We start from the raw sequence: 12599 nt of genomic DNA on the forward strand, positions 1-12599 counted from the left end.
AGTGGTCACGTGAAGGGGCGCCTTGCCCCCTCCCCACCCCGAGCCCCGCCCCGCCCCGCCCCGCCCCCAGGCTCCCAGTCCTCCACCCCGTGAGCGCAGAGAGAGCTGCGGGCGCCGCGCGGGCTCGGGACCTGCTTCCCCCACCCGGTTGCCGAGGTCGGCGTCGCCGCCGCGGGGTTTCGGGAGGGCCTGCTCGCTGCGTGGCCTTCTCCCGGCCAGCTGTGCGGGCGGCTGGACCAGCAGCAGCAGGGAGGACTTGAGCGCCGGCGGCAGCAGCGACACCATGGATCTGTCCTTTATGGCCGCACAGGTAATGGGGCTCCTTCCACGCGCGACCCGGGCCGCCAAGTTTGCGCAGGTTCGGGGCCACGGTCTCGCCCTCCCCGCCGGGGCTGAGCGCCCCGGGAGGGTTCAGGCGGCCGAGCGCGGGTCCTTTGTCTGGGGCTGGCATCCCCACTGGGTGCGCGCGTCTGGGGCGGCGAGCATGGCTCCCGGGGTTGGGGCAGGCTGTGCGCCCAGTGTTCCTCGGATCGACCTGTGCGAGGGGCCTCGGCAGGGGTCCCCTCCCTGCCCATCCCCCACCTGCGGTCCTCCCTCCGTTGCCCCGCAGCCCTCCAAGGCGGGGCAGCCCAGACCCGTGCGTACCCGGCTGGGCAGGCAACCTCCTCTTCCCCATTCTGCATCTTCCCGAGGCGCCGGGTAATCTGTCACTTGCTGCTGACCTCGGACGCCTCCCACCTTACTTTTCTCCCGTTTGGTGGAGACCACAGACTCTGTAGCCCGAGGAAGGCGGCGAGACCCGCTCCGTGACCAGCCAAGCGCCAGAGCGCAGCAGTCGTTTTCTCCTTTTTCTGCTTTGTGCTGAGTCTGTAGCCATCAGTGCCCGGCGCGACCATAACTCTTCTCTCGACACAAAACAGGTTCCCAGTGGCAGACAAAACAGATGAGCTCTCATCGCTTGGATTTTCTCTCCAGGGGAATCCCCTGAAGCTCTGAGCCTGGCGTGATCTTTCTGTTTGGTGCCTTAACTCTGGAGCCAGAACAAAGGCAAACGCCTGCTTTCCGGAGCTGGAGCGGTCTGTGGCCTTTTGGAGTTACAGTCTGGCTCCAGGGAAGGGCCACCGCATTTGGGCTAGGAGAGTAAGTCCCCATGTACCAAATTCAGACCTTGCACCTTCTATCGAGTTGGTTATGTTGGGAGCCCAGTGGTAGGAAGGCCCCCCAGGTTCCCTCTGTCCCCTGGGCATGTGGCAGGGGCTCCACTGGCTGCTGTTTACTTTTCCAGGGAATGGACTTTCAGGGGACACTCTCCTTTTCCCCCAAACTTCACCATGGTGGAAATCTGTTTAAAAAGTAACAGCAAAATCTAGGCTGTAGGGGCAGCGAGCTCCCAACGCAAGCATGCATGGGTGCAGAATCCCCACGCTGGCTCAAGGGAACCCAGATTCCAGTTCTTGGCAGTCTCTTAACAGGTTTTCCATAATGCTAATTGCTCCCATGAGCCATGCTGGTCTTTTTTTTTTGGCCTAATTTTCTGTCTGCTGTTCCTAGACCCATGTTTATAAATATTGTCATATGGACATCATTTTAGATAGTGCTGACTTTAACTGTGTGATGACGGAGGAGGCTTCACTGGATTTATTTCTAGAGGGGAGAAGAGCTCACACAATGTCTGCCTCTGCCTCCCAGCTCTGGATCCCACCAAACGGCTGACATTTCCATGGTTACAAGATAAATTGATTACTGCTAATCCTGGGGCTGGCTGGAGCATCAGGAGTTGCTATGGTAACGTGACAAAATAAACATAGGGCTTTTCAGCACCTATAGGCAGAGCCTGCGCAGAGATGGAGTTCTGGTTTTTTTTTTTTTCTTTTTTGTGTACAATTCAAGTTTAACGTGGTCAGTGTATTACTGTGGACAGATGTTTGGGCATTGATTACACACTCAGTCCTGGGTTAGCTGCAGGGACAGAAACGTGAAGTGCCACCGAATGGGGAGAGATGCTGACGTTTTGCTGAGCATCTGCTATGTGCCAGACGCGGGTGCTTACGCGCTTGATTACAGTAAATCCTTACACGTCTGTGACATTGGCACCGTTATCCCCATACTACAGATCAGGATACCAAACTTCAGCGAAATGAAACAATTTGCCCAGGACACACCATTAGCAAGGAGGAAAATGGGTTTCAAATCTGGGTCTGAGGATCTGCAAAGCTGCTGGGTTTCCACCTTCTTGCTTCCCCCTGAGCAAGACACAAAATAAGGGACAGGAAGGACATATTTAAAGATGACTCATCTCTCCTTCTCCCCCCAGGAAGTGCTCTCCTCGTGGTGCATCGTGGTCTAATGGATTTCATTCTGGTGTCGCTCTGTCCCTCTTATCCCCACAAAGGCGGGAACTTTTCCTTCTTTGTCTGTAGCACTTAGCAGCGCTTGGCCCAGTGAGCGCGCAGCATATGCTGTGGGTGTACAGTGACTGCGGCATGTGACCAAGTCGATGTCCCCGCACGTCAGCAGAGGGCGGTTTGACAGAGACATGTGAAGGCCTCCATCCACTTGTTCAGCTAACGTTGAGTGCCTGCCTTGTGCCAAGCTCTGTGTCAGGCACTGGGACAGGGATGCTGGGGGACAAAGTTGAATGGGTGTAGATTTTCTTTCTGGATGCCTGGAGAGTAGTGGAGAAATGATGGACCAGGCCGTTCCGAGAAAGGGCGACCAAAATGCCTGGTATAAAGTAGGCCCTCCACAAGCATCTGTTAGGTGATTGGATGAGGGTAAGACAAGATGTATGTGCAGGAAAAGCCATTAACAGGAAAAGATAGTGAGTTTGAGGTGTCACATGCCACCCCCCCCAAACACCTGTTCATCGGTACTTGAGGCTGGGGGTTCTGATGGGTGAGAACTGGAGGCAGACTTCCCCTGGCGGGCCTGGGAATAAGGTCATTCTAAGCAGAGAGGTATGGAACTTCCCTGGCGGTCCAGTGGTTGGGGCTTGGCGCTTTCACTGCCATGGCCCCGGGTTCAATTCCTGGTCGGGGAGCTAAGATCCCGAAAGCCACACGGAGCGGCCAAAAAAATAAAAAATAAGCAGAGAGGCATGGAGGTAGGAAAGCCCAGAATATGTTCACAGAATCCTTCAGGAAACTGGAGGGTAGGGAGCACAGTAGAACTGGGAGACAGAGGCCAGGGCCAGGTTGTAGAAGGTACTAACTGCCCAAGATGAGAAGTTCACATTTAATCAGTAGACAGTAGGCGCTATTGTAGGTGACTGAGCAGGAATAGTTTATGATTGAAGCAGCCCTGGGAAAACCCCAGACCCCGTAGAGGCCAGAAGCTGGAGGGATGGATGGAGTCGGAAGTACACACCTGTTTGATTCACTCATGGAGTAAAAGAAACCATATTCCTGTAGCTCCAAAACCCAAGTCTCTTCCCCTTCACCAAGTTGTGAAATACGATTCCTCTTCATGGCTTAAAAAGACCTGGAGGATACATGCCATTTTAGATAGATTTCCCTCTCAAAAGCTAAGCATCAAAAAGACACTCTTCTTGGATTTACAGAGTGGACATCAGTTATCCAACAAATCCTCTTATGCAGATGTGCCCTCCTGGTGCGGGTACACCGGGCTGTGGGTTTGGGCTTAGAAGAGGCTGTGGTCGCTGAAGATGTAAAGACTCAGCTCAACCCTGAGCCCTGGAGGCACTCAGCGTCTCTTTCCCCCACCCTGGAAACACGCCAGCCCCACTCTGCACAGTCCCTGAGTCCCTGGAGATTCTGGAGGGTTGAACAGTAAAGAGGGGCATGCATTTCCCTATGGCCAGAGATGGCCAGGAGGGCAAGGCTACCCAGACTCCCTAGGAGCTGGAGGGGAGGGAGAATCACACATCTTGAAGACTGATCCTCAGATCCCTTTGTTGTCGGTGGGGTAGCCTGTCTCCAAAGACAGCCCCATCCATTCCTTCCCTACCTCCTGGAGGTACATGTTGGCCCCCCATGAGGGAGTTTAAGATCTGATTCCCCTCCCCTTAATGTGAGCTGGCCTTAGTGATTTTTCTGACCAAGACAATGCAGTGTGAGTGACATTCTGAGATTAGCTTGACGTTCTGAGATTGGTTTGTAAGAAGCCTGCAGCTTCCACCTGGGACTCTTGGAGCTCTTGCTCTGGGGGAAGCCCAGCATCATGCGTGAAATTCAGAGACGCTGAGACCTCGGGAAGGGAATGAACATTTAAGAGACCTACTGTGTGCTGGGCCAGCGCATGGAATGAACTAGGGGGACAAGGAGCCCCGTTTACATGTTTCTAGGTTGTAACTCCTTGTAGAACAAGCATGCCTGTGGCATAAGAGCTTGCTCTTATTTTTGTCTTGCATTGTCCTCACAGTGACTAGTTTACACCCAGTAGTTCCCAAATGTTGCTCCCACTAGAATCACCTGGGAGCTTTTAAGGGTCTTGCTGCCCAGGTCCTGCCCCAGACACTCCCATCTGAGTCTGGAGCTGGGAGCCAGCATCAGTGTTTTCTTTTCATCCCCTAATTGATTCCAGTGTGCCATCAAGGTTGAGACCCGGACCCTAAACCCACACTGTGGAGCTGTTCCCCTCCCCCCTCTTTGGATGGAGCAGGTCCTTGGTCCCTTTTAGGTCATAAAAAGTCATGTCGTCCCTGGAAGTCACTCCAATATCAATTCAGCAAATTAAAATATTCAGGCCCCAAATAATGTAACCTGGGAGCTTGCTCCAGAATTGAGGTTCTTGTTTGGGATTAGCAGATGCAAACTATATTTTATATATATATATATATATATATTTATATATATATATAAAATATGGAATATATATAATATATACTATGGAATGGATAAGCAACGAGGTCCTAGTACATAATGCAGGGAACTATATTCAATATCTTGTGATAAACCATAATGGAAAAGAATGTGAAAAAATACGTGTGTGTGTGTGTGTGTGTGTGTGTGTGTGTGTTATATAATATATACTATGGAATGGATAAGCAACGAGGTCCTAGTACATAATGCAGGGAACTATATTCAATATCTTGTGATAAACCATAATGGAAAAGAATGTGAAAAAATACGTGTGTGTGTGTGTGTGTGTGTGTGTGTGTGTGTATAACTGAATCACTTTGCTGTACGCCAGAAACTAACGCAACATCGTAAATCAACTATATACATCAATAAAATGAATTTTAAAAAAAAGAAAGACTATTGAGGTTCTCCCTTCCTCCAGACCACACCTGGCACAGGTGGGAAACCTAGAGTTGGAATGGGTGCCTATATTACAGTCGTGGTACAGACAGGGAGGAAATGGAGAGCCCAGGTGGTTCGGCTGACAGGCTGGGGAGCCATGAGTGGGGCTGACACAGGAGCATCCTTCACATCATCGTACCACCTCCCAGAGCAGTCCAAGTGCTGGGGGACGGTGGGAGGACCTGGGACCCTGCCATGGATCAGCTTCAGGGAATCGTTGAGCCCCCGAGGTACACAAAGTAGCATGTTTATGTACATTTTGAAACAAGTTTTTAAAGAAATCTCTATTCATTTCCTACGGCTGCCGTAACAAATTACCAAAAACTGTGTGACTTAAAACAGCAGAAATGTAATCTCTCCCCGTTCTGGAGGCTCCAAGTCCAAAGTCGACGGGGCTGTGGTCTCTCTGAAGGCTCTGGGGAGGACAAGCCTGTGGCTCTCTCTTAGCCTCATGGGTGTGGTCTGCAATCATTGGTGTTCCGTAGGTTGTCTGTTCTTCTCTTCCTATCGGGACACCAGTCATAGTGGATTAGGGCCCACCCTACTGACCTCATCTTCTTTTGATGACATCTGCAGAGATCTTATTTTCAAATAAGGTCACATTCACAGGTACTGGGAATTAGGACTTCAGTATCTCTTTGGGGGAGACACAGCTCAACCTATAATAGGGTCTGAAGATCCCTGAAGAATAAGGATCTTGGTTTTTGTGTTGGTGGCCACTGGTCTTTGAGAGGCAGTGGAGAGATCACTTCTCTAAGCCTCAGTTTCATCATCTGTGAAATGGGGACAAATGGCCTACCTCGTGGAACTGTTCATCTAGTCATTCAACAACCATTTCCTGTGTGCTAGGCCCTCCCTACATGGAGCGCTGGTGGGAAGAGGGTCACAGGCCCTGCCGTGTGATATGTGACAGGGTGGAGGTAAACATAGGCGCCCTGGTACGGCAGAAGAGGCACCTCACCCAGCTCTGGAGGCCGGGGAAGGCTTCTGGAGGTTTGAATTGAGCTGAGTTTGAAGGATGCATAGCTGTTATGTAGGCGAAGGAGGACACCCCAGGGGTGGGAACGACATGAAATGGCTTGAAATGGAAGGGGCTTGAATAGTGTCTCTCATTGGAATGAAGGTTGCAAGTGACCATCTGGTTGGGCCGAGGGGCAGGTGGGAGGGAGCGGAGATGAAGCCGGAGGGACCAGGGCCAGGCAGGTGGCCTCGTGGAGTGGAGCAGGGTGGGGTGGGGGGCTGCGGTGACCCGGAGAGCAGGGCTGCGGCCTGGAGGGGGCACAGACAGCGGCTCTGAGCTCCAGCCACCTGCCCATGCTGTGCAAACTCACAGGCCCAGGGCTGCGGGTGCTTGTGGGTTTTTAAGAAAACTGAAAACTCCGATGCTTATAAGCAGTCTGGATTTTCAAATGTTGGCAACTAATTTAAAATTTTTAACTAACCGACCAACCATGACGTGGGCTGTTTTAATAATTACTTATTGCTTACCATTTCAGTTACTCCGTGGTAGCAATTAATTTCTTTTGTGAGACCAGAATTTAGGAAGAAGTGGGCTAGGCAGTTTGTTTCTGCCCTGCTGGCATCAGCTGGGGGCTCGGGGCTGGAGTCTCACAGCTTCACACACGCGTCTGACACCTCTGTGCAGCCTGACCCTTCTCTCCACTTGGTCTTTCATCCTGCAAATGTTTCTTTAGGCAAGTGGGGCTTCCTCCCAGCATGGTGGTATCAGGGCCATCGAACTTCTTGTGTAGCACTGCCTTCCCTCTCGAATCAGCATTCCTAGGTGGACGCTGCTAAGCTTCTTATGAACCAGACTGGGAAGTCCCAGAATGTCACTAACTCCACATTCGTTTGGTCAAGAAAATCCGAAGGCCAACCCAGATTTAAGGACAAGGGAACCAGATTCTACCTCTTGATGCAGGAAGCAGCGTGCATGTCCAAGGGGGAGGGAAGGCTGAATGGCAAACGTCTTTGGAGACAGGCTACACCTGGTCCAAACAGAATAGGCGTGTGGACTGGATTCATCCTGGGACTGCCATTGTGATAAGTATCTCTAGACTAGACAGATGTATGTGGAGCTTGACAAAACCTTATAACGAATTTCCAAGCCCAGGAGAGAAGTAAATTATTACCAAGGAGCTACACCATAGCTTTACTAGACTGAACCATATGAAGTTGCTGATGTTTGACCATTTTGACCTACAAAATGAAAATTTCATATAGTTCAGCCTAATAGGTACTAACTAGAAAGACAGTAGGTTCCTCGAGTTATGGAGGGAGGAAGAGCTGTGGGACACGGGTTGGAGTGAGGAGACGTGGGAAGGGAGATCACTACCTGCTGGGGGGAGATCTGAGGAGGCTTGGTGGGTTTGAGGAGCAGGGCCCTCCCCTGACTTTCCCCCCTCAGCCCAGCTCTTAGAACCTTGGCCTTGCTGGTGGGAGGACACAATCACACCTGGAACATTATGTCCCACTGAGTGGGTCTTTCTGGAAGATAAGATGCTGATCTAATAGTAGCTGAGATGCTGATAACATCCACTGCTACTCCCCCTTCTCCCACCCTCCCTCCCCCTGGGCCTTGGGAGTCTCACGGTTAATTTGCATTTTAATCATTTTTCACGGAGGGGGAAAAACCACAAAAGACTTCTGGTCAAGTTGAAGAGGCGATTCTGTTATCTCTTGAAATGGTCGTAGCTATTCTCAAGGGCCAGTGGGAGCATTCCCAAAGATCTGCAAGAAACCAGCAGCAGTTTTCCCTCCCCAGAGGAACACAGCGCTTCCCAGAGAAATAGAATTCTAGGGAGTCTGGCAGTCTGCTACTTAGAGAATGTTTTCCCCAGCCAGCAACTGCTCCTTTTTCTTTAAGCAAGAATTATTAAAATACAAATTGTCTGTTATCTCATATGTTTTCAACCAAAGGGCTTGTCTTGAACTTTGAATTCCGATTTTTAAGATTTAAATATTTTATCATTCTAATTAGACCTGCCTCGGGAGAGCATATAGTGCTACATTTTTGCAGGGGTGTAATGAGACGTTAAAGAAGAAGTAAAAATCTGTAGTACATTTTGTAGACCAAATTTCTAGATAGTGTTTTAAGGGTCAAGACATTCCAACTGACTTGAAACAATTATATCTCACAGAGCTAAGAGCTAAGAGCTAAGAGAACCAGGTCGTCTAGAAGTGGATTGCAAATCTCCAATTGAACACTTTAGTGTTTGTGGAGCACCTGCTGTGAACTCAGCCCAACTTTGTGGGTCCAAACCCCAGCTTCTCTACTCTGAGATGATGGAAACCCATCTCTGTTTACTCCCTCCCTCCTTCTGTCCCCTCAAGATGTCCTTGTACCTTCCCGTCATAGCTGCCTTTTATCAAATGTTTAGGAGGTACCAGGCAGGCCCTGGGTTGAATAATACATAGAATCTCACTTCTAAATCCTATGACACCCCCATGGAATAGGCAATTTTAAGATCCATTTTACAGATGAAAAAACTGAGGCTTAGAGAGGCAAAGTCACTTGCCCCAGGGCACACAGGCTGGGATTCAAACCCAGATCTCTGTGCCTCTTCAGCTTATTTTTTAAATCCAATTTTACAATCTCTGCCTTCTGACTGGAGTGTTTAAACCATTTACGTTTAATGTGTTTTTTAATAGTTGGGTTTAAATTTACTATCTCACTGTTTGTTTCCTATTGGTCCCACCTGTTCTTTGTTCCCCTTTTCTTCTTTTTCTGCCTTCTTTTGGATTCATTGAGAATTTTTTATTATCTCATGTTGTCTCCTCTCTTGGCTTATTGGCTATAACAGTTTTGTTATTTTAGTGGTTGCTTTAGGATTTATAGTGTATATCTTTAGCTTAGCATAGCCTGTCTACAAGTGATATTATGCCACTTCACATTCAGTGTAAGAACCTTATAACAATACACTTCTGTTTCTCCCCTCTAAACTTTTGTGCTATTATTGTTGCACATTTCACTTCTATGTGTGTTTTAAACCTCACATTGTATTGTTATCATTTTTGTTAAAAGTTAATTACCTTTTAAAGAGATTTAAATAGTAAGGGAAAAACTTAAATATTTTCCCATATGGGTACTATTTCCAGTGCTCTTTATTCCTTTGTGTAGGTCCATATTTCTATGTGCTATCATTTTCTTTCTGTCTAAAGGACTTTAACATTTCTGGTAGTTCAAAAGTGCTGGTGATTAATTCTTTCAGTTTTTGTATGTCTGAGTAAAAAAAGTCTTTTTTTTTTGGCTTTCATTTTTGAATGTTTATTTTTTACTTGGCATGGAATTCTAGATTGACTGTTTTTCAACACTTGAAAGATATTATTCAACCATCTTCCTGCTTCTCTTGTTTCCACTGAGAAATCTGCTGCTGTCCTTATCTTGTTCCTTGGAACATAATGTGTCTTTTTTTTCCTTTGGCTGTGTTTACAGTTTTTTCCTTATTGATTTTTGAGCACTTTGATTATAATGTACCTTAGTGTTGTTTTCTTCCTGCTTCTTGTAATTAGGGTTTGGGAGCTTCCTGCATCTGTGGGTTTATACTTTTCGTCACATTTGGAAAATTCTCTGCCATTCTTTCTCCCCCCTCCAGTTTTATTGAGATATAGTTGACATATAACATTGTATAAGTGTAAGGTGTACAACACGATTTCATACATGTGTATACTGCAAAAAAGATTACCACAATAAGTTTAGTTGACATCTGTCACCGCACATAGTTACAATTCTTTTTTTCTTGGGATGAGAACTTTTAAGACGTACTCTCTTAGCAACTTTCATATATACTATACAGTATGTAGCTATAATCACCATGCTGTACATTATACCCCCAGAACTTATTTATCTTATAACTGGAGGTTTGTACTTTTTGACTACACCCAGTTTTTCACCCAGTTCCCCACCTCCTGCCTCTGGAAAACACCAATCTGGTCTGTTCCTATGAGTTTATTTTTTTTAGATTCCACGTATAAGTGAGAGTATCTTTCTCTGACTTATTTCACCTAGCATTATGCCCTCAAGGTCCATCCAGTATGTCTCAAATGACAAGATTTCCTTCTTTTTCATGACTGAATTTTATATATACACATACATACACACATATACATGTATGTAGATATTAATATACCACATTTTCCTTAAGTATTCATCCGTTAATAGACACGTAGTTTGTTTCAGTGTCCTGGTTATTGTACTGTGTGTGTGGATGTCTCTTCAGGACAGTGATTTCATTTCCTTCAGATGCATACCCAGAAGTGGAATTGCTGGATCATACGGCAGTTCTATTTTTAATTATTTAATTTAATTTTTGAACCCCCATACTGTTTTCCATAGTGGCTGCACCAATTTACATTCCCATCAACAATGCACAATGGATCCTTTTTCTCCACATCTTCTCCAACACTTGTTATCTCTGTCTTTTTGATAGTAGCCATTCTAACAGGCATGAGGTGATATCTCACTGTGGTTCTGATTTGTATTTTTCCCTGATGACTTTTGATGTTGAGCATCTTTTCATGTACCTGTTAGCCGTTTGAATATCTTCTTTGGAAAAATGCCTATTCAGGCCCTCTGCCCATTTTTAATTAGATTATTTTTTATTGTTGAGTTCTGTGAGTTTTCCATTATTTCTTTACAGATTCTCTCTTCCCCTGTCTCTCTCCGCTCCTTTGGAGATTCTAGCACGTATATCAGGCTGCCTGACGTCTCACAGCTTCCTGATGCTTGTTCATCTTTTTGAGTCTTTTTTTTTTCTGTTTATGTTTCATTTTGGATAGTTATTATTGACATATCTTCAAGCTCAGCAATATTTTTTGAATATCTAATCTCTGCTAATCCCATCCAGTGTATTTTCGACCTCAGACATTGTACTTTTCATATCTAGAAGTTTAAATTGGGTCTTTCTTATATTTTCAGTCCTCTTCTTAACATGTTCAGTGTTTCCTCTAGCTTTTTAACATATGGAATACAGTTATAACAACTGTTCAAAAGTCCTCATTTACTAATTCTAAATGTGCATCAGCTCTGGGCTGGTTTTGATTGATTGCTTTTTCTCCTCGTTATGAATCATATTTTCCGGCTGCTTTGCATGCCTGATAATTTTTGATTGGATGCCAGACATTGTGAATTTTACCTTGTTGGATGTTAGCTATTTCTGTGTCCTTATAAATAGTCTCAAGCTTTGTTCTGAGATGCAATTATGTTACTTGGAAACAGTTTGATCCTTTTGGGTCTTGCTTTTAAGATCTGTTAGGCAGGACCAGAGCCATCTTTAGTCTAAGAGTAACATTTTCCCACTGCCGAGGCAAGGCTGCTCTGAGTATTCTACCCAGTGTCCTGTGAATTATGAGATTTTTCAAAATGGCTGGTGGAAACAGGTACGATTTCTGGCCTGTATGGACGCCAGGTACTATTCCCTGTCATCCTTCAGGGTGATTCTTTGCTGCCTCAGGTGTTTTCCTCACACACATGTGCTCACCAGTCCTCTGCTAAATATCTGAGCCGTCATTCTGCAGATCTCTGTTTAGCTCTCTCCTCTGCATCCTCTCCCTCATGGTCTCCAGCTGCCTTGGTCTCCCCAGACTCTCAGTCCCATCTCCTCAACCCCAGAGTCCACTGGGCTCTATCTGGGTTCCCCTTTCCTGCTCCACAGCCTGGAAATTCTTCCCAGGCACTAAACAGAGTCAATTACTTGTTTCCCATCTCTCAAAGATCACTGTCCCTCACTGCCTGATGTCCAATGTCTTGAAAACCATTTCCCTATGTTTTGTCCATTTTTTTATTGGTTCCGTTGGGAGGGTGGATCCAGTCCTTGTTACTCCATCTTGGCTGGAAGCAGACTTTTCTTAACCCTGTGTTTTTAAGAAGTATGCTTCCACCCCTACTCCTTTCCTCCCGTTGTGGGAAAGGGAATATAACGTTAAGTCCAAACCTGGCCCACTGCCTCTCCCTCCCCTCTGTGGAACCTAGATCTGGCATTTCTCTGCCTCTTCTCAATGTCATAAAATGTGGGTAATGTATGAAAGCTCACAGGTGAGTCTCTGACACCAGACTTAGAAAGCCAGACAGTGCATGGACTGCCCAAATTCCCTTCTGCGCTGCCGTTGTCCCTTGAGTTCCTTCAGAGAGTCGTGTGACAGGATGCTCCCTGGGACATCGTGAGAGCCAGGGAGTGATCCGGGTGTCAGGGTTGGCAGCCAGAAGTTGGGCAGCCTATCGAGAAGGGCTGGTTTCCTGGGGCCTCCCTCCCAGGCACCTGGCCTCGGGGGAGCCTCATTCCCCAGGAGGATGAAGGTGAGCGGCTGAGGAGCAGGTTGCTCCAGCCTCAGGCCCACCCA

The 12599-nt window shown here is 47.2% G+C and overlaps 1 protein-coding gene across 1 annotated transcript in view; it reads left to right on the forward strand.

The window, feature by feature from the left end:
• Window positions 1-87: 87 nt before the first annotated feature.
• Window positions 88-12599, forward strand: part of C11H14orf132 (chromosome 11 C14orf132 homolog) — a 49139-nt gene continuing 36627 nt past the window's right edge. Inside the window, exon 1 of the mRNA XM_024131087.2 lies at window positions 88-310. Within this exon, the coding sequence (XP_023986855.1) occupies window positions 284-310 (27 nt within the window). The 5' untranslated portion in view covers window positions 88-283. The remainder of the gene's footprint in view (window positions 311-12599) is intronic.

Source organism: Physeter macrocephalus, chromosome 11 (genome assembly GCF_002837175.3).
Source record: "Physeter macrocephalus isolate SW-GA chromosome 11, ASM283717v5, whole genome shotgun sequence".
In the NCBI taxonomy this organism is placed as follows: Eukaryota; Metazoa; Chordata; class Mammalia; order Artiodactyla; family Physeteridae; genus Physeter; species Physeter macrocephalus.